Source organism: Suricata suricatta, chromosome 7 (assembly GCF_006229205.1).
Source record: "Suricata suricatta isolate VVHF042 chromosome 7, meerkat_22Aug2017_6uvM2_HiC, whole genome shotgun sequence".
Taxonomy (NCBI): Eukaryota; Metazoa; Chordata; class Mammalia; order Carnivora; family Herpestidae; genus Suricata; species Suricata suricatta.
Genome location: NC_043706.1, coordinates 1,782,434 through 1,804,687, shown reverse-complemented (window position 1 = coordinate 1,804,687; position 22,254 = coordinate 1,782,434). Strand labels below are relative to the sequence as shown.

The following is a 22,254-nucleotide window of genomic DNA, read 5'->3' as shown; positions in this document are numbered from 1 at the left end:
CCACACGGCCGACCGGGACCCGCGGGGGCCCTCAGCGCGGGAGCGGCGGGGCCAAGCGCCGAGAGCCGGATCGCACCACTTCCTGGGCCCTCTAGGACGCGTGTCTCGGTGGCAGCCGAGTTAACCCTACGGCTTCCGGGCCACGGCCATCAGGGCCGCGGGAGAGGACTGAGGGCTCTGACGTAAGCTTGGCTAAAGCTGACGTCTCACGTTCCTGAGAACGCGAGGCCCCTGGGCGCCCTCAGAGCTCTGGCAGGGGCGCCTTCCCCTGGGGCCGCCTACGTCACGGGGCCTGGTGGGAGCGCAGCGGCTGCGCCTGCGCCTGGCTAGCTCCGCCCTCTCCTTCGAGGTCCGCGGGCCGGAAGTCCTTCCCAATCTCAGAGTTTCCCCTCACTTCCTTGCCTCCTTAACGTAACACCTTGTGTTCATGAACCGCGCGCTGAGCCATTGTAATCCTTCCTAGGAAAGCAACTGGAGATCTCCAACTGCCGCCTCCAGTTACCACTTTCCATTTTCCATGGCCTCCTCTCGAGCAGCCTGTTCCCTGATTCCAGCCACTCATGTGTCCCTGGCCTGGCGGATCTTGTTCTCTCCTGCTCGCTCTTTTCTTGTTCCTTCCCAGCTCTAGCACAGCGAATGCCACACACTCTCAGGCCAAATTACCTGGGTTCCTAATCCTGGCTGGATGACAGCGGTTAATTACATAACCTCTCTGTGCCTGACTTTCCCACTCTTTTAACTGGGAATAGTAGTAGTAGATAGGGATGCTGGCAGTGGGTGAGGTTTTGAGTGTAAAGTTCTTAGGATAATGGCTAACCTGTAATAAGCTAGGCCTACCTACCCTAAAATGGAAGGAAGCCTGAGATTCCTTTGAGCTAGAAGACGCTAGATTTTAAACCAGAAGTTGAGAGCAGTTATTTTGCTGGACTGAGTTATCAGTGAGTCTGCTTTCTACTCAGTAGAATGCAGGTTTAGTAGAAAATTTTTAAGTGGATAAATTTCCTGCTGGTACCTTCCCTGAGTTTTTATTCCTCACTCTATCCCATCTGCTAGTCTCCTGGCCTGGGTATGACTACTTGGTGGGCACACACAGCAACCTCCAGCCCTTCCCAGTCGTGGGGTCTGGCAGCTGATCAACCCCATGCCCCTGGTATTCAGAGGGCAGCAGGCGCAACCGTCTCTTCAGTCGCCTTCGTGGAGTCCCGTCCAGACTGTGGTGCACAGTTGTAAGTAAATGCCTTATGGCTTTTGCTGTCAACTCTTAAAAAAGCCGTGTACCAGTGGACCCCTGCAGTTCAAACCCATGTTGTTCAGGGATCAGCAGTTCTTCATTTAGTCCCTTTGTACCTGCCTTTATCAGGGTAAGAAACATAGGTTGTAGTCATTCTACAAGTGTTTGTTTCCTCTTCCCAACATAAATTTCAGTAATCTTAAGCATATCCACTGAGATAACTCTTGTAAAAACACTGTAAAATGTAAACCAGAGTGCTGTGTGAAAGTGCAAATGCGAGCATCTGGAGGGTACTATTGGGTCGTGTCTTTTTAGTGAATGGCTGTTTTGTTGCTTGGTGAGTAAAGGACACTACATATTTGTAAAGGCCGTAAGTGTGAAGTAATTCAGAAGGATGTTTAGTTCCAGCTTAACCTCAGAGTTCTATATAACTTGCTTGTTAGGGATTTTTTTAGTAATAAGTATAGATTGTGGCAAACTAATGTTATATGCTTTCTGCTGAGATATCGTAAGAAGTATATTTCACCTGTGTGATCTGCCAAACAGAAATACCCTACATCTAATCATGAGGAAATTGTCAGATAAATTCGAATTGTCGGATATATTACAAAACAATCACCCTGGACTCAGCAAAATCTTGTGAAGTAATATTAAAAAAGTGGGCATGGAAGTGTAGGTAGAGAAACTATTCTAGATCAAGCAGACCAATAACTAATCACAATCAAATAGATTTCATGAATCTTGATTGGATTTTGATCCCATATTAAAGATATTATTGAGGGGCGCCTACGTGGCTCAGTTGGTGAAGCGTCCCACTTTTGCCCAGGTTATGATCTCGCAGTTGTGAGTTGGAGTCCCACATTGGGCTCTGTGCTGAAAGCTCAGAGCCTAGAGCCTGCTTCGGATTTTGGGTCTCTTGTCTCTGGTCTCCCCACTTGTGTTCTGTCTCTCTGTGTGTCTCAAAAATAAATGTTAAAATTTTTTTTATTCTTCCCATTAGAAGACCTGTTACCAAAAAGTGTATCTAATTCTATATTTTAACAAAAATTTTATCCAATTTCTAATTAAATATTATAATACTTTATTTTCTTTCATTAAAAAACTTAAATGTTTACATCAGTTTGGGAAGACAAAGAGTAAAAATGGAGAAAAGTGATCAAAAGTTAAATCCAATGACAGAATAAATATAGCCTATATACATGTCTGCGTGGCCCTGGTGGCTGCTGCCAGAGCAAATTCTCAGCCTCCGAATTAGCAGTAGTTCAAAATATCCTTCAGCTTCAAAACATCCACAGGAAAGATTCTGGTGACTTCAAAGAAGACCTGGAGCTTATTGCAAGGACACAAAATCAGCTGGATGTTCAACCACTTGATCAATATGTGAAGATCAGAGGTCTTGTAGCCACTGTAATACTCCAGGGTAGGAGCCCAGTGTATGCACTTCGTATAGACGGCCAGGAGGAAGGAATCAGCAGCTAGCTTGGAAGCCCTCTCCCTAATATAGTCCTACTCCTGCAGAGTCATCTCATATGTGAAGCAAGTTAAGGTCAATGTCTTCATGCTGGCATGGAGATACCTAGTTTATCTGCACAGGAAGTTATAGGCAATGCGAATGTTGATTTCAAGTTTTGAGAGTTGAGAGTTTGCAAGTTGCAGACTTCCATACTGTTCATCTTGCTGATAAATATAACCTAAAATTTTAATTTGATGCTATTCAATATAATTTCCGATTTCACTGCTTAGAGTTTTAGCATCAGGAAAGCACTAGATCTAAATTCTGATTTCCTTTCACTTTCAGAGTCTGTCAAATAACTGAGCAGGTCAATTTAACTACAGACAACTATGACGGTAATGCCTATATATCTTTTAAGCTAAGAGAAAAATGGTCTTACATGACATGCTGGCTGTTTTAGACAATGAACAAAGTGTGTGCATAAACTGGTTCCCAACCACAAAAAATCCTGAAGAAATTAACCAGATTAGGAGACATCTATAAGACTGGTTTGGATGCTTCCCTGCATTAGAGGGGTAGAAACGTCTGTGAGTTTTAAAAATTAAAATCATGCATTCTCCGCTGGCACCGTCGCTGCTGCCTGCTCCTCCTTCTCGGCCATGGCATTCACGTTCATGGCCTTCTGTTACATGCTGGCGCTCATCTTCTCCGCATTCTGATTATAGCATTTGATGAACTGAAGACTGATTACAAGAATCCCATAGACCAGTGTAATACCCTGAATCCTCTTGTACTTCTAGAGTACCTCATCCATGCTACTTCTGTGTCATGTTTCTTTGTGCAGCAGAGTGGCTTACGCTGGGTCTCAATATGCCCCTCTTGGCATGTCATATTTGGAGGTATATGAGTAGGCCAGTGATGAGTGGACCAGGACTCTATGATCCTACAACCATCATGAATGCAGACATTTTAGCATAATGTCAGAAAGAAGGCTGGTGCAAATTGGCTTTTTATCTTCTAGCATTTTTTTACTACCTATATGGCTTGATCTATGTTCTGGTGAGCTCTTAGAACAACACCCAGAAGAATTGGTCCAGTAAGTGCATGCAGAAAGCCACCAAATGAAGGGATTCTATCCAGGAAGATCCTGTTTCCAAGAGTAGCCTATGGAATCTGATTAGTTACTTTAAAAAATGACCCCTTATTTTTTAAATGTTTTCATATTTTTGCTTGTGGAAAGACTTTTCATATGTTATACTTGGATAAAGAATTTAAATGCAATTACATATAAATTAATATAAAATGATTACCTCTGGTGTTAACAGGTTTGAACTTGCATTCCTTAAAGAACAGCCATAATCCCTTGAATGATTGTATTAATTATTGACTATCCTTAGTCCAGTGGAAGCTTTTGTTTATAGGAACTTGTAGGGCTCATTTTGGTTTTATTGAAGTGCCATCTAATGATAAATTAGCTGTAGATATCAGATGCTTCTGATGAACTGAAAATATGTATCTGACTTGTGGGAAACTTCATGGGTTTTCTCATTTATCATGTATATATTATATATGGACGCATTTACAAAATATGAAGAGTGAGATTTTCTTCCCTTCAACTTGATATTATCCCTGTATATTGCATGAGTGAGAGATTTCCCATTATTTCCATCAGAGTAATATACTTGCTCTAATTCTTAAGCATAAGTGAACATGATATAAAAAATATATGCTGAATTACTTGTGAAGAATGCATTTAAAGCTATTTTAAATGTGTTTTAATTTGTAAGACATTACTCATTAAGAAATTGGTTATTATGCTTAATGTTCTAATCTGGTGGTAAAGGTATTCTTAAGAATTTGCAAGTACTTTAGATTTTCAAAACGGAATGAGAGAGAACATTGTATACCCATCCTGCTGGTCCCTTAGTGCAATACAATAAAACTCTGAAATTAACTTATTTTCAGTGCATTGTTTTAAAGATTACAAATAGCTGTTTCTTACACTTGCTTAATCCATAATAAAGACATATTACTGTCAGTTTTTAAATAAATAAATAAATAAATAAATAAATAAATAAATAAACAAGTAAAAATTAAAATCATGACTCTGGACTCCGTTTGGCTCAGAGGCTGAGCTTAAACTTGATTCTAAAAGAAGTCTGGTGCTTGCTTCCGTAGGAACAAGTAGGGTTTTGATGTCAATAAACGTACTTCCGTTAAGAAAGTGGTGGACAGGTTCCTTTCTAAGGTATCAACAAAAGGAGCGTGGGAAGTAGGGGGCCCCCACCAAGGGGTGCCGATCAAGAGGGCCGAGGGGAGCATGGAGGCGCGAAGGGTCATCAAGATGGCTAAAGGCGAATACCCCAGCGAGGTAGGAGACGTCTGAACAGTAGAAGGGTCACTGGCGCAAATTCCTCTGTTTGTGTCCCCAGGGGCTCGGGTGGCGCGGGCCGAACCACAAGAGGAGCGGCCGCTCTCCACCAACCGCCCAAGAGAAACCTCCAGCGCGCGCGCCTTCCGCTCTAGCCCTCGCGCCGCGCCTTCGCCTAGCAACCCGCCGGAAGCGGAAGCCGCGGGGGCACCGTTGCTGACGCTTCTACGTGGGCGGGAAATCCCGTCCCGCCTCAGTCTCCGTGGCAACTGTCCGGCGCTGGCGGTTCGGTCGCCGGTGGAGCGTGGCTCACGGCCCCAGTGGCCGGGTCCCTCTATCCCGAGGACGCCGCGGGCTCTCAGAGGCAGCGGCGCGGCTTGTCCCGCACAGGCCCGACGCTCCCCGTGGGGAGGCCGCTCTCACTGCCGCGGCCGCGAGTGTCTCAGGCCTCCGCGGGGGGTGTCGGGCGTCAGCGCCCCGTGCCCGCCCGGCCGCCCTGAGGCTCGGACACTGGCGCCGGGGCCCGCAACTACGCGTTCTCGTCCTCTTCCGTCGACTGTGGTGGATGCCGCTACCACGACCACCAGTATGCGGGCGACCCGCAGTGGGCCGGAGAGCAGGAGCAGGAGGAGGACGAGAACTATTGGCAGAGGAGGTTGAAAGAGAGGGAAAGGGCTGGGGAGCTGGGAGCTCCTGAGGTGTGGGCGCTGTCCCCAAAGTGTCCTGAGCCGGATTCTGATGAACACACCCCAGTGGAGGATGAAGAGGTAAAGACTCAGGAGGAGACCAGCAGTTCAGATTCCAGCTCCGAAGAAAAAGAGAATACCAGACGTGCAAAAAGCAAGCAAGCAAGCAAGAAAAAGGCCAAAAGGAAACATAGGAAACACTGATAATAGTGATAGTAATTCAGACTCCGACACTAATTCTAGCTCTGATGATAAAAAGAGAGCCAAAAAAGCCAAGAAGAAGGAAAAGAAGAAGAAACACAGGACAAAAAGAATCAAGAAGAAGAAAAAGACTAAAAAAGAATCCAGTGACTCAAGCTTTAAAGATTCAGAAGGGGTGTTGCCAGAAGATATCTGGGTTGAGCAATCAAAGATTGCAGACACCACGGATCTAATAGGTCCAGAGGCACCTGTAACACGCACCTCTCAAGATGAGAAACCTTTGAATTATGGCCATGCTCTGCTCCCAGGTGAAGGTGCAGCAATGGCTGAGTTTGTAACAGCTGGAAAGCGAATCCCATGAAGAGGTGAAATCGGGCTGACAAGTGAGGAGATTGCTGCATTTGAACGCTCAGGTTATGTCATGAGTGGTAGCAGGCATCGTAGAATGGAGGCTGTGCGACTGCGGAAGGAGAACCAGATCTGCAGTGCTGACGAGAAGAGAGCTCTCGCACCCTTGAACCAGGAAGAGAGACGAAAGAGAGAATAAGATTCTAGCCAGCTTCTGAGAGATGGTGTACAGAAAGACAAAAGGGAGAGATGACAAGTCAGGACTTTCTGTTGCACAGCGGGACTTCTAACAACAATTTTCCATGGCCAAAATAATATGAAAAGACTTAATGGTGCTACTCAATCTGTGATGTTAGGAAGTCCTTCAAGAAAAAGCTGCTGAGATATCTCTACTTAATAAGTGCACATGGTTGAAAAAATATTCAAACACTACAGTTGTAGTTAATAAAAGCTCTTTACCCCAAGTCTCTAATTCTCCCCCCAAAATTATTTTTTATGTCTATTTGTTCATAAGTTCTGTGTATATGTAAGCATATTTTTAATGCTTTTATTTACTTTTGAGAGATAGGGGAGACAGCACAAGCATGGGAGGATCAGAGAGAGAGGGAGATACAGAATCCGAAGCAGGCTCCAGGCTCTGAGCTAGCTGTCAGCACAGAGCCTGATGCAGGGCTCGAACCCACAAACTGTGAGATCATGACTTGAGCTGAAGTCAGATGCTCAACCGACTGAGCCATTCAGGTACCTTTAGGCAAGCATACTGAAAAATAAAGGTTGGAGCTATTAACCTGAAGGTTATTTTCCCTGTTGCTCTGTCCTCTCTCTCTCTCTCTCTCTCTCTCTCTCTCTCTCTCTCTCTCTGCTCCTCTCCCTCTCCCTCTCTCTCTCTCTCAGGACCTGATGGAGCCCTACATTTGCCCCCAAGGATGGCCAAAAGAACCCCAGAAAGAACAAAGGATTCAGTTGAATGTATACATCTGATTGCTGGTATTAACACATAAATGAGATTTACTGGCTCATGAAACTGAAAAGTCCTGCAGGAGAATGGGTGTCCTATATGGCTTTATGGGACTTTAACTTTTTTTCTTCTCTGTGGGTCATTTTCCTCTTTAGGCTGGTTTCCCTTAAGTAACAAAAGAGCTGCCAAAGGTCCTGGATTTGATTATGTACTTCCTGGTCCATCTCTGAAGAAAGAACATTTCTGTCTGGGCATTCCAAACAGGAATCCTGAGATTCATCCTAAGTGGATTAGCTTAGGTCACATGTCCACTCTCAAAGGTACTGTTGAGCTGTAGGTATAGTCCGTTTATAGGCTATACATGGGGAAGAACTGGAAGGCAGGTAGGCAACCAAAAAATGCCAACTATAAGTTGTGAATGATTTCTAAAAACCAATACACGTGCTGAAAGCCAAAATTTTCTTGAAGCTTGGTTTTGACTCTTAGGGAATACCTGGTTGGAGGGGAGATAATTTTATCCACAAAATAGATACAAAGAAGATGAGAGTCAATGGTGCTTGGATCTCCCAAAGAGTAGATTAGCTGCCACCTTAGACTAAGAGGAGAAGGAAAGAAATGAGAAGGTAGAAAGAGGAATGCAGTTGGTGGAGCTCATGCAAAGGAGATCAGCTCAGGAGGGACCTCATGGGCAACAGAGTTGGCATTGAGAACCTGACCAGCACTAGTGCTGGAGAAGACTTTAGAGAGAGCTCCACTCATGATCTATCATAAAGCTTTTGTTTTTATCCAGTGACATCTGTCTGAATTTTAAAACTTCATTTCATTACTAGGCAAACTATCTCATTTGAAAAGGGGGCCTTTCGGGGCACCTGGGTGGCTCAGTTAGCGGAGCATCCTCTGTATTTCAGATCAGGTCATGATCCCAGGGATCAAGCCCCATGTCAGGCTCCATGCTAAGCTTGGTATTCTCTCTCCCTCTCTTTCGGCCCTCTCCCTGGCTTGTGTGCTACCTCTTTAAAAGAGAGAGAGAGAGAGAGAGAGAGAGAGAGAGAGAGAGAGAGAGAGAGAGAGAGAGAGAGAGAAAAGGGGAAGGGAGAGAAGAAGAAGAGTGAACTCCCTTTTCAAGGCTCAAGACCCTATTAAGCCCCACAGAACTGAAGGTGAAGGGGTTCTAGAATCTCACGGGCAGTGTGGTGTAGAAAAGCACTTTCATCCTACTTGACGACAATTGGCGCTGGACCACACTACCTTGAGAATTTCCCCAAAGAGGACTGGGCAACAATGGTAGCAACCAGTGTTACATATGTATGTTTTTAGTTTTAGAAACAAACCATACCACAATACATGCATGGACTTACACCTTGCATTTTGCATTTAATGTATCTTGGAGATGTTTTAATCAGTGTGTATAAATCTACCTTATTTTTAATTAATGACTTTAACATACTATATTGAATGAAAGGACCTTATTTTATTGAATGTTTAAGATGTTTCCTATTTTGCAATTACACAGTACTTTGGTAAAAATCTTTGTGGATAAGTGAGTATTATCTGCTGTATTCTCATCAGTAGAATTATTGGGTCAAAAAGAATCCGTTGGGTAATCTAAAAATGGCCACCTAGAAGTAGAGTTCTTGGATCAAAAGGCAAATATTTACTAGGTGCTTTTCTTTTTTAAAATGTGTATAGTGGGTTTTTTTTTTAAAGTTATTTCTTTTGAGAGAGAGCACTAGGGAGGGGCATAAAGAGAATCCCATGCAGGCTCTGTGCTGTCAGTGCAGAGCTCAATGCAAGACTTGAACTCATGAAGTGTGAGATTGTGACCTGAGCCAAAACCAAGAATCAGAAGCCTAACCAACTGAGTCATGCAGGTGCCCCTATTAGGTGCTTTTTATATGCTAGGCACTATGACAGGTGCTTGGGTGTAAACCAGAGAGCAAGTTAAGTTTGATCTTTGCCATCACAGAATTTTACATTCTACTGGGGGAGACAGACCTTTAAAAAACTAATAGAAAAATATGTATTAATTGCAGCATGTTGTGAAGAAAATAAAGGACTAGAGACCATAATTGGGGGACATTTTTGAAAGGCTGTTCAGAAAAAGTGTAAGAATGTCACATGTAAGTTCTATGTGTTTTTACATTTTAATAGGCATTGCAACATTGCATTCCAAATAAGATGTACCAGTTTTCACACCTACATCACTCCGGAGGATGGGGGACCAGCCCACGTACCCCCAGTCGAACGGTCCCTGAGTAGGTGGTTGGTGTCGGCGAACTATCTATAGGAAAGAAAGAAGACAGACAACATGAATGGTGGTAAAGCCACACTTTACTAAGAAAGTCAGGGTCTTTTATGCCATAGGGGATTACACATTTTTTTTCTTTAATGATTACATAGTTTATGGTCCTTGAAAAAGTAAAAACATGCTCTGGGAAGGATCATTTTTTATCACAGAAGAGAGAACAGCCGTGAGAACAGAAGTAAAAAAACAGGAATGAGGGAGTCTGTCTCTCAAAGAATCTTCTTTTCTTCAAGGCCCTTTAGCAGTTATGTCTGGGCAAGACGCTTATCATTCAAGGGGTAAATTTTAGACAGAGGATTGTGTTTGCCCCAACAGCAGGCAATGAGCTGGGAACAGAAATAATGTAAGGGAAAGCTGGTGCCACTAACCGATCCAAGTTGATTCAAAACTTAAAGGTATATGCCTTTTTGCTTTTGTAAAGCAACAAGAAAAATCATAGACAGGTTAAATAGAAGCCACATATGCGGCCCAGGAGGCCAACTGTTGCTTCACAGTCTTTCGACTTGTTCCACAACTTCCCAGATTTTTTCTCCTGTGCCCCAGAGGATAGCCACCAACGGTCACTTATATACAACCTCCTGCGCCCCGGAGGCCTGGCCATCAACGGTCACTGATATAGATTCTCCTGTGTCCCGGAGGCCTGGCCGTCAACTGTCACTCTTCTGTGTCCCGGAGGCAGTGCCATCAACGGTTGCTCTGCGGGAGGTTTTTTGGCTTACTGGGCCCCAACACATCACCAACAATGTCATACTTCTAAACCTTTTGATCTTTGCCAATCTGACGGGTGAAAGATGGCATTTCATTTTTTATGTTCACTTAAGAGCAAAATTGAACATCTTTATATATATAAATTATATATATGTGAATCATTTTTAATTTTGGGGGTGTGTGTGTGTGAACTATTCACATAAGTTTTGTCCATTTTCCTATTGGGTTGTTGGTCTTTTTTAAATTTTTAATGTTTATTTTTTTATAGTAGTTTACTGTCAAATTGGTTTTCATATAACACCCAGTGCCTCTCCCCACAAGTGCCCCTCCATGACCATCACCCCCTTCCCCCCTCCCCTCCCCCTCCCCCTCCAGTCCAAGGTTCGTTTTCAGTATTCAATAGTCTCTCATAGTTTGTGTCCCCCTCTCTCTCCCCAACTCTCTTTCCCCCTTCCCCTCCTTATGGTCCTCTGTTAGGTTTCTCCTGTTAGACCTATGAGTGTTCTTATTGATCATAAAAGTTGTTCAAATGATAAATTAGCTCTCTGTCACATGCCTTGGAAATATTCCCCTCTTATTTTCTTTCTGATAGCTTTTCTGGGAAACACTTGAACATATTGATTTTTAAGGCCTAAAGATTCCCTAATACTAGCCAATTAAATATCTTTGCCTTTTTCACTTGGGAGAAAGATGCAGCTGAGGAGATGTAGCTTCTAAGAAGGCAAAGCAGGGCTGGTGGGCTTCGCCACAATGATAAAATGCACACTATGCAGCAGAGTGCAGGGCCCACAGCAGAGTTCCCGTGACAGCCTTCCGTGCTGTCAGTAGGACTGACTTGCGGGCTAGTGTTGTTATTAGGGTCCTGCGAGTGTATCTCCCTTAAAACAAGACGTTGAGATCTGCAATTTGATTACAAATCATGCCTCATGGGAACTAATAAAAGGCGTTAGAACTTTCTTTTTCCTTTTAAGGAGTTTTGCCCAGAGTACATGCTTATGTGTTGTGGAACAGAAGGAAAACAGAAGACAAAAATTTTGTGTCATATAAGGTTTCAAAAACCACCAGAATCATGGTTTATTAAGTTCTACTCAAGTAGAAAGTTGAACAGATCAAAGAGCTTGAATTAACCACCAGAATTACACTGAAGGTTTTAAAAAATTTTTTAATTTTAGAGAGAGAGAGTATGTAGGGGAGAGGGGGCAGAGGGAGGGAGAGAGAGAAGCAGGCTCCAGCTCAGCATGAAGCCGGACTTGGGAATCAATCTCATGATCCTGAAATCATGACCTGAGCCAAAATCTAGAATCAGGTGCTCAACTGACTGAGCCACCCAGGCGCCCCCTACACGGAGTTTTATTCAGTAATGAGAAACAGCCCAAGAAAGCAAATTAGAGTGGCTCTGATGTGTAATTGCAATTGATAAATTGTGTGAGAAACCATTAATTTTCCCATAAGCCATTATTTAATGACTTTGGGGATTATGTAAAATAGTATTTCACAATATATAAAAACTCCTCCACTGTTATAGAGGGTTCCAATGGGGATTTCATAGTAGGCTTTCTCTTTTTCTTCACCTTCTCCTCCTTCTTTAGCACAAAAGAAGATATTTTCTACCTATAGCTATAAGCAGATGAGGAAGAAATTATTAATTTGGCAAATCGATGTATTTTTATTCTTCACAAATTCAGGGAGATTTTTATAAGAATCCTTGTAAGATTTTACAGTCAGTCTTGAGGGAGGGCTTTTTATTTTTTGAGATGTATATAGTTTTGGCATATAAAGGTAGTATTCATCTATCCCTATTTTATTAGGAGTTTCCCTTTTAATCACAAATGCATGTTGAATTTGATTAAATGACTTATTAGCATTTGTGGAGATCATAGGATTTTTCTTTATTTGCTTATTAATAAAATGGTTTAACGTTATAGATTTCCATGTGCCCGGGTGGCTCAGTCTGTTAAGGGTCCAACTTTGGCACAGGTCATGATCTCGAGGTTTGTGGCTTCAAACCCTGTGTCAGGTTCTTAGCTGTCAGTGCGGAGCCGCCTTTGATTCCTCTGTCTCCCTCACTCTCTGCCCTTCCTCCTCCTCCTACCTCCACTCCCCCACCTAAACACACATTGAAAACAATTATAGATTTCCTAATATTAAACTATGAGTTAAATTTATTGGACTCATTTATAGGTTTTTGGTTGTTTGCAATAGTCACTGGTCACATAATTTTCTATTTAAAATTCAGAGCAATGATGGGGCATCTCGGTGGCTCAGTCAGTTAAACATCTGACTTGATTTTAGCAAGCCCTGCATCAGGCTCCGTGCTGACAGCACAGAGCCTGCTTGGGATTCTCCTCTCCTCTCTTTCTGCCCTTCTGCTGCTCGCATTATCCCTCTCTCAAAATAAATAAATAAACTTTAAAAATTTCAGAATGTCTTGCCATATGGGCGGGTGCAGATAGAAGTGCAGAAAGCATCATCACAAAAAAGATAACTGCTAATCTTCTGCTCCAGCATGGTGGCATGGCTTGTAGTGCAATAGTGCCTCTACTGAAAATATAGAAAAGGAATCTATTACTTTGAAGATCTTAAGAATGGACCTGATGAAAACATACAGACCACCATTTTGTTTACAACAATAAGGATAATCCTGGAAAATGAAAATCTCAAATTTGAAAATTGACTTTTATTAGCAACATGTAGACTATCCTAGTAAAAGTAGCATTTTTATTTATTCTCATCTACATCTACCCCTTCCAAAAGATACAACTTAAACTAAAGACGCACATCTTGAATTTTGTAAAACTACTGCTTTGTTAAGCTGCATTACCGATTTTGATTTTCATGGGATATCCAGTACAATGCCAATAATCTGAACATTTCAGAAGTTAGCCATCGTAGGGAGTAAATGAATTCAGATCTTTAGTTCCCTTTAAAAAATTAATTAATTAGTTAATTGAGAGAATATGAGTAGGGGGAGAGACAGAGAGAGGGAGCGAATCATAAGCAGGCTCCATGCTGTCAGCGCAGAGCCAGCCTGACTTTGGACTTTATCCTACGAACCATGAGATCATGGTCTGAGCTGAAGTCACGAGCCGGGCTCTCAACTGACTCAGCCAACCAGGCAATCCTATTTACTTCCTTTTTAAATTAAATTTTATATTTATCCCTTATATAATTTTTGAAAAAATATATAAGCTTTTCTTTAGAAAGAAAATCAGACATGAGTTTTCTGTTCAATAAAAAATGTTAAGTTCTAATCTAGTAAAATATTTGGATCTGTTTGCCTAAGGAAGTTTTAAAGTGAATATACTTCATTGCTACTTTAAAAGATACTTCCAAGTTTCTGGCACCCAAGGAGGAAAGGGTAACTCTCCTTGTCACAATGTAACGTGTTTTTTTCTTTTCTTCTGATAACTTCAGTGAAGACCCTGAATAAACCACAAAACAGTGATTAGTATATTTAAGGATTTTTCAAAACTATTAACTAATTAAACAGACATTTGTTTAGATTTTTAAAAAGGATTTACCTCATTCAAAGACTCTAAGTACAGTTTTTGGTTAGATGAACAAGAGGGAATATTTCTATTTTCTTCTGTAGAATATTTTTGGTAAAGTGATATCTAATGCTTTTCCCCCTGAAGCGTACATTCATTGCAAAGTATTGTTGATTATACTTTTACAGTAATAGACTTAAATTTCATTACCTTAAATAGTCCAGTCTAAATATATTTTCATTGTTCAATTTAATCTTCAGATCTTTGATACTCTGAAAAAGGGGGGAATAACCCAGTGCGTTGACATTCAGTTTTGCCATTGTGCTTGACGACTGTTTAAATTGGGGAGAAGTGGAAAAGCACGTGGCCGTGCTTAATTTGTGAAGTAGCAAAACGGAAACGCCCTCCGCGGTAACACTAAACTGGATGGCCTGCTTTTATTTAAGAAAAAGTCCGGCTTAAAAAACGAGAAACGCCTGCAAGCCATGGAAGGGTGGGCGGGGCTGGACACCATCGAGCTGCGGTCCTCCGGTGCCTAGAGCGGAAGCGACGTCTCGCTGGGGAGTGCGTGCTGGCGCTCCGGGCGTTACGCAGAAGGTGCCGGAGCGAGCGCGGCTGCGCCTGCGCATCGGCTGTTGGATGCTCGACCTGGGGAGCCATCGCGGCGGAGGCGGGGTGGGCAGTGGGGCCACGGGTGCAGGGAAGCGCTCGGCGACCGAGGGGACGGGCGGGAGGTGTTCGCCCAACAGCGTAGGCTGCCCAGGTGTCATCCCCTGAGCGCAGTATTAAATCCGCGTTGAGGTAAGCCTCGGAGGCTGGTACTTGAGCAGAACCTGAAGGACATGGTGAGACCGAAGTGGCCTTTGGGGGACGAGCTTTCAGGCAGAGGGAACCGCCGGCTTGACGCACTGGAGGAGTAGCCAGGCCACCGTGAACGGGGCGGAGGGTGGAGGGTAGGGTGGAGGGGTTGGGGGCATCTGGGAACTCACGAAGAGATGAGACGTTAGGGGCTCTTGAACCAGAATAGTAGTTAGTAGTGGCCAGTAGTGGCCAGATTACTGACGTACCTGGAAGGTGGAGCCAGCAGGCTCTGCTGTTGGAGCAGATGTGCGTTGTGAGAAAGAGGGAAGGCCGCGATCTGTCCGAGGGTTTGGCCCGCACCTGCAAGAGCTCCTGCAGGAAAGATCTGAGCTTGAGCTTTGGGACCTTGTGTCAGTTATTTAGCTCTCCGTGTCCTGGTACCTTTGTACAATGAAGTTCACACTCTGGCTTGAGGCAGTTGTGTGAGGATTAAATGCATAACTTTTGTAAAGTACACACGGCAGTTGTGCTGGCTCGCCTGTTCATTATGCTGAGACATGAAGGGTGTGCGGGGGCGGGTAAGAGAAAGAACTGGACGGTTGAGGAGTGTTCCAGGAAGGAGTAAGACATGGAAGGACCCAGAAACAAGAGAGCATTGAAAGTCTGAAGAACTAAAAGTTCACTAGATCAAAAGAAAATTAAAAATTTTTTTTGTTTTTTTGTTTTCTTTTGTTGAGAGAGAGACCGAGTGCCAGCTGGGGAAGGCAGGGGGGGGGGGGGGTCACAGAATCTGAAGCAGGCTCCAGGCTCCCAGCTGTCAGCACAGAGCCTGATGCGGGGCTTGAACCCTCAGACTGGGGAATCATGACGCTTAAGGGACTGAGCCACCCGGGTGCTCTGGATTTGACTTTCTGTATATTAAGTCCATTGTTTGACCAAAGGAAAACAACACGTATGTATGTATGTATGTATCCAGGACTATGTAACAGCCAGCCGTATGTGGAGCCTACCTGGGTTTTATAGCTCTTTTTAATCCCAGGAGCCATTTTCCACAATTCATTTAAATGTCTGTTTCATCCAGTACAATGCTTTTCGTTTTTGTGAAGTTGACTGTTTTGAGGAGTCTGTGTGTATTATAGATGAGCTGCATTTGGGATTTATCTGAAAGTCTCCTCATTATTAGATTCATGTTAAATATTTAATGAAAATGCTGCATAAGTGATAAGGCAGAATGTTAGTAGCTGTCTCACTGTTGGTGTTGGCAGGCTTGATCATTGGATTAATTTTGTGGCTGCCAGATATCTCCATTTCCCCCCTTTGTAATTAATACCCAGTTAGAGACTGTAAGAATGTCCTTTTCTCCAGTGCCTTTGCCCATTTGTGTTCCTTGATTCAATTGGTTACTTCATCAAGCTGCAATATGGTGGTTTTTCAAATGTGTTATTCCTGCTCTGTCAGTGGGCAATCTTCTGTAGAACAGAGTTTTCTCATTTTGTATGTGTGTTCCATTTTTAGAAATGGTCGTTTCAGAGGGAAAAAAAGTTTGATAATGATTATTGCAAATGTATAAGCCCTACAAAGGCATATTGCTGTTGTTGTTATTGTTCCTACTAGTGTTACTGTCTCTGTGATTATTGTTTTTACATTTTCAGGAGGAGACAGTGAAAAGGAAGTTTTCTGAAGCAGAGAGAGCAAGCCCACTGCCACTGCGGATGGCGACTGCTCGGCTCAGCGCCCCTTCCCCGGCTCCTCTGAATCTGAAGAAGGAGGTGCTTCGGGCCGTGCAGGGGGACCCCCACTCTACTGGGGGACGGGGAGCCCAGCTGCGGAGGGAGGGCACAGGCCTGGGACAGGAGCCGTTGTGCAAACAGTTCAGGCAGTTGCGCTATGAAGAGACCACAGGGCCCTGCGAGGCACTGCACCGGCTCCGGGAGCTGTGCCGCCAGTGGCTGAGCCCGGAAACACGCACCAAGGAGCAGATCCTGGAGCTGCTGGTGCTGGAGCAGTTCCTGACCATCCTGCCCGCGGAGCTCCAGGCCCGGGTGCGGGAGCAGCACCCGGAGAGCGGGGAGCAGGCGGTGGCCGCGCTGGAGGATCTGCGGCCTGAGCTCGGAGACGCAGGACAGCAGGCGGTGAGGACCAGATGTGCCCTCTTGCAGGAAACCAGAAATCGAGAGCTGGGGTCAGAGGCAAGGGCATGAGCTGGGCACCGGGGGGATCTGCTGAGCTCCCGTTTGGGGTTCGCGTTCATTCCAGTCCGCCTGCGTGGAGCTGGTCCCGCGGTGTCACCTGCAGTCCCTGGGAGGGACTGGCCGGGCTGCTTCCCCAGCTTCTTGTCCCCCAGGCTTTCTCCTTCCTCTTCTCACACGGGAGTGCTTCTCTGAACAGCACTTTCCTCCTCAGCCCACAGGTCCCTAACTGTCCCTGCATGTCCCTAGGACCCAGGCCAGGCAGAGGAACAGAAGATGCTGGCGGGGGCAGTGGCGTGGCCCAAGTGCGAAGTTCCGGAGCCTGAAGAAGACCAGGGTAAGAAGCAGCTGCATCTCGGGTCGGCCGAGAGGCGGGCATCGGTGTCCCCGCAGAGGCCCCATTTTTGTGTTTGTCTTGGACGGTGTGCGTGTGGCAGAGTTCACTCGGCCCGGGAGTCTCCACAGAAGGGAAGACAGTCCGTGATACAGTCATTGCCACAGTTAGGACTGGAGTACTCGTGTCCCCTCCTCGCCCCCATCCTCTCCATGGTGTTTGCGCTCAGCCGGAAACCAAGGGCTTGTCCTGCCCTGCCCTTCTGCTTCCCCTTCCCCCCGTCACCACAGGGGTGAGTGAAGAAAGTATGGCGGGTTTCTCACCCAGCCACGTGCTCCATTGCTCATGTTTTCTGTTCTCCTTCAAATACTGTAGGATTATTACTTTGATCTCTGAATGTCTCTTAGGTCAGTTTTTACTGTACTGTATTGTCTTTGTCACTGAAATCCCTCCTTCTTGTTTCTGTCGCTTACGTCCCCGGCCCCGTGCCGCTCCAGCCTTATGATCCTACTTCTCGTTACTGGAGTGTCGTCTCAGTGCTTCGCCGAGATCTTTCCCTCCTGCCCCTAATGTTTGAACAATTCCACGAGCAAAAGGAAGAAATCAAACGAGGACCAAACCTGCCCTCTGCAGTAACTGCCAGCAGGCAGTGCCCAAGGCTGCCCTGGCAGTTATGTCTGCTGGCTTCTCGGCCTCGTGTCCATGAGCTCGACGTTACCAGTTTGCTTGAGACTTTCAGCACTGACAGTTCCGTGTCCTGGGAGACCCCTGTCTGCCCCCCGCGGCCCATCACATCACAGATCCCCTTGGTCTGGCTGAATCAGGATGGCCCGTCCCCCCGTGGCCCGTCGAAGCGCGGGCCCCTTCACGCTGAGCTGCATGCTGTTTCCCACTTGCTCCTGCTGTTCCTCCCCTCTGAGCCTCTCCTGCCACATTCCTTCGGTCTGCAGGCCTTTGTCCTCCCTTTCTGAAATTTGCCCTCATCCTTCAGGGACTTTCGCATCCCTTCCTCAGCCTTCCCGAAGTCCTCCAGATCTGGGTGACTTTTCTATGGAAAAAGACCTGTGCCCCTAGAGCGCCCAGATTTCTCCCATTTGACCCTGTCGTATTGTTTTCCTCTGCTGGAAAAGGGCTGGGCTCTGTTTTGTTTCCTGAGTCTGCTATGGCCTCTCGCATCAAACAGACCCTCAGTAAATGTTTGATGAGTGGCTGATTGTGATTCTAAACCTTCCTTTACCTTCTATCCAATTCCCTTGTTCAATATCTGACTCTGTTCAGAGCTCCCCCTAACGGAAGCTTGCTGAGCAGAGCAGCTGAAAGAGAGGGGCCTGCCTTTTGTGACCAGCCTCACGGAAATGAATTTAGGCCCTGTCATTCACGATGGGCATGTGTTTTAGACACGACAAGTGAATGCAGTCACACTAGATCCTTGACACTGTTCCTTGTTCTTTGGGTCTGTTGAAAATGCTGTTTTACAAAGTTCAAGTCGTTTTTTGGTTTCGAGGCCGACACCTCTTTTAGTGTTCATGTCATTACATCATTGTGGATGAAGGACCACGCTTGTTTTCCTGTCCCCCGTCCCTCCGCTGTGGACGGCCTCACTCCTGCAAAGGGCCGGCACACACAAAGTGCCTCGTCACGCTGAGCCTTCCTTCCCCGCGGTCTGTGGTGTCTCCTTACCAGTCGTCCACGTTATGCGGACCCTCGCGTGCGCTCACCTTGCAGGTGACCTGCCGTCTTTCTTTCAGCCACACAGATGACCTCCCATTGGCTGGTTATTAGTGCTGCTTAGGATGCCTGCTGCCTTCTCTGTCGTTCCAGCTCTGCGTCCTTGTTCACGCTTCGTCCTGCTCGCCACCCGTGCCTGCGCGTCTGCGCTCAGGCGTTACCGGCAGGCGTTGCTTATGGGCTTTCACGTACCAGAAACATGAGCTAACTGTCCCAGCACCGAGGCCCCCCAGTCTCGTTGACCCTCACAGGAAGGCGGCTGTGGCTGTCCGAGGAGATCCGGAGAGTCCAGGACACCGTTGTGAGCGTCAGGTCGCCCACAAGGCTTGTAGTGCAGTGGTTCCCATTCACTGGGGAGGATGCTGAGCCCAGAGGCTTAAAGTACCTTTCTGAGATGACACGGCTAAGCAGTGATACCGTGGACATACTGTCCATATCTCCTCATATCCCGTGCTCTCCCTTATTGGCCCCAAGGCCCTTGGTTGACCTCACTTTCAAAAGAACATTTTTTTAAATGTTTATTTTTGAGAGAGAGAGAGAGAGAGGCACACACAGAGCGTGAGCAGGGGAGGGGCGGAGAGAGAGGGAGACACAGAATCTGAAGCAGCTCCAGGCTCCCGGCTGTCAGCACAGAACCCAACGTGGGGCTCAGACTCATGAACTGCAAGACCATGACCTAAGCTATAGTCTGATGCTCAACCTACTGAGTCACTCAGGTCCCCTCACCTCACTTTTTTATACTCCAGCTGACAAACCATTTTAACGCATGAATAGCCAGGCCTTTTAGGACTGTTTCCTTGTTTACTAACTGTGTGCTGTGTCTATCACGTGTAAAGTTCAAACCAATGAGAAGCCGCCTCCTGCCACAATCCCCATCTTCCCCTGAGCGGCCACCGATAACAGCTCTTTGCGTGCCGTTGCCCATGTGTTCTGTGCAAACACACGCAACCACAGCATTTCCACCAGGACACACGGCTTGATGTAAATTTGTTCCTCCTAAATGTAGGTTTCCGTCTCTAAGCATCGAAAACCAAGTAACTGGTGGTGTGTGTTTCACGTTTCAGGAGAGGAGGCCAGGATTGAGAACGGGGACATGGTTGCAGAGACAGACTCTTGCGGAGGAGTGGGGTCTTCCGGGAAGGCATCTGAGCCCAGAGAGCCTCGCTGTGAGGACTGCCCCCTGGGAAGGCAGCAGGTGACGTCCAGGGGGAAGCCCGAGGACGGGTGCTCAGCGTGCTCAGCGTGCGGGGCGGGCGCTCCCCGGCTCTCCGACCTGGCCACACCCGAGGGCGCACGCACGCTGGGAGGGCTCTGTGAGTCCGCGGCGTGTCCCGGAACTGGCCTCCTTGGACGGCAGGAAACCCGCCCCAGAGAGAGACGTCATCGGGGTCCCGAGTGCCGGAAGGCCTTTCACAGGGTTTCACACCTTGTCAGACACCAGAAGATCCACCTCGGGGAGAAGCCTTACCCGTGCAAGGAGTGCGGGAAGGTCTTCGGCCAGAACGCAGGCCTCTCGGAACACCTGCGCATCCACACGGGCGAGAAGCCTTTCCTGTGCATTCACTGCGGGAAGACCTTCCGGCGCAGCTCCCACCTCAACCGGCACCGGAGAGTCCACAGTCGGGAGGAGCCCTGTGAGTGCAGGGAGTGCGGAAGAACCTTCAGCCCGGCCCTGCTCCTCACCCACAACCAGCGGACCCACGGCCGCTCCGGAAGCCATCACTGCAACGAGTGTGGGAAAGCCTTCAGTCTGGCCTCAGACCTCATCCGACATCACAGGATTCACACCACAGAGAAGCCCTTCAAGTGTGACATATGCCAGAAAGCCTTCCGTCTCAACTCCCACCTGGCTCAGCACGTGCGCATCCACAATGAAGAAAAACCATATGAGTGTAATGAATGCGGAGAAGCCTTCAGACAGCGGTCGGGGCTTTTTCAGCATCAGAGATATCACCACAAAGACAGTGTGGCTTGATGGGGTGTGCTCTCTGCGGGAACATCACAGGCAGGATGCTGACAAGCAAACAGCATTTCAGGGACAGTCGCTGCAGCTAATTCATAGAGCTCCTGCGGGAGGGAGGCATGCAGGAGGCTGTGCACATCCACTTTTGCTCAGCCTTGGACACAGTGATCTGGCCCTAGATGGTACTGTGCATTCTTTACTGCAGGACTTCTCTGGGCCTTTAACATGATAAATGCTTGATTGTGCATCTCCAGGTAGTAGAAAGCCTCATGACTGAGTTAGGGCTTTGAGGTCAGCAAGTCAAATGCCCACAGATTTACAGGCTTAACCAGAACAAGAGCAGGCTGCAGCTCTTATAAAAACGTAACTAATGACATTAGGAAATATACCACCCTCAAAGGTGTCTTAATGTGCAGGTTTAATGGTGGACATTTCCTCTGGTTTTCCTAACCATCCCCAACTGCCCCCTACCCCTCTCCACCATCTGCAGAAGCATTTTGGAATGAAAAGATGATCTTACCGTTTCCCACCCCCATTCTGGCCACAGTACTTCACTGATTCAGGTTAGAAACCCAGGTTAAACTATGGAAGAGATTTCATAAGTCATGTGAGCGAACAGTGCTGAGTGAGTCCGGGTGGTAACTGTCTTACTTGATACAAACTCCAGCATCAGGATGGTGGGTCTTCCGTAGACGCCGTTCTAGTAAATGGGGGAGGAAGTTAGACTGGTTTTCTTTAATACTGATAATGCAGTTTTTACATGTTGCTTGTTCTGGAATTCTTTGGAAGTCAAACAGTAAAGTCTGGGAGGAGATCATGATCTTTATACCATGAATACCAAAATGTCTCGGTAACGATAAGAATAGCAGCTCCATGTCCTGGTGTAAGTCTGTTTGTTCAGTTAAAGAAGGAAAAAAGAGAGAATGCTGTCATTTTTCCCATGAAAAAGCAGTGACAATAACAAGATCCAAAGTATGAAGAATGATCTACCATTAAATATCTGGGAAATTTGTTTCCGAGTTCTCTGTGGCGATTCTATAGTACGTGCATTGTAAATGTTCTAAACTCACTGGCCCCTGACATGAGCTCGTTCCTCTCACAGTCCTGGGGAAAATGGTGTTCTCATCAGTACCCGAGGGGCATACCCATAACCGCGTGGACTCGAATGTTGGATACAGATAGATAAAATTTTTTTTATTTATTTTTCAAATTTGTTTTAGCGAGTGAGCTGAGGAGAGAGGCAGAGGAAGAGAGACAATCTCATACTGGGCGTGGAGCTGGACTGGGGGCTTGATCCCATGACCGTGGGATCATGACCTGAGCTGAGATCAAGAGTCGGATGCTCATCTGACTGAGCCACCCAGGTGCCCCAGTACAGATATATTTTAATAACACACTTTCCTCATTTATTCCTGAAAATTACAGAAACATGGGGCGCTTGGATAGCTCTGTCAGTTAAGTGTCCGACTTCAGCTGAGGTCATGGTCTTA

The 22,254-nt window shown here is 46.2% G+C and overlaps 2 protein-coding genes and 1 pseudogene across 2 annotated transcripts in view; all 3 read left to right on the top strand.

The window, feature by feature from the left end:
* Positions 1–21,783, top strand: part of ZSCAN26 (zinc finger and SCAN domain containing 26) — a 34,874-nt gene extending 13,091 nt beyond the window's left edge. Inside the window, exons 4-6 of the mRNA XM_029945322.1 lie at positions 16,203–16,682; positions 16,989–17,076; positions 19,866–21,783. Of these exons, the coding sequence (XP_029801182.1) occupies positions 16,263–16,682; positions 16,989–17,076; positions 19,866–20,776 (1,419 nt within the window). The 5' untranslated portion in view covers positions 16,203–16,262 and the 3' untranslated portion in view covers positions 20,777–21,783. The remainder of the gene's footprint in view (positions 1–16,202; positions 16,683–16,988; positions 17,077–19,865) is intronic.
* Positions 3,344–3,841, top strand: LOC115296846 (annotated as a pseudogene).
* NKAPL (NFKB activating protein like) lies at positions 5,005–6,755 on the top strand. Its single transcript, XM_029944919.1, is given in 6 exon segments — positions 5,005–5,055; positions 5,235–5,434; positions 5,436–5,563; positions 5,566–5,941; positions 5,943–6,476; positions 6,478–6,755. Coding segments are annotated over 6 exon segments (1,392 nt in total). The 3' UTR covers positions 6,581–6,755.
* Positions 21,784–22,254: the final 471 nt, after the last annotated feature.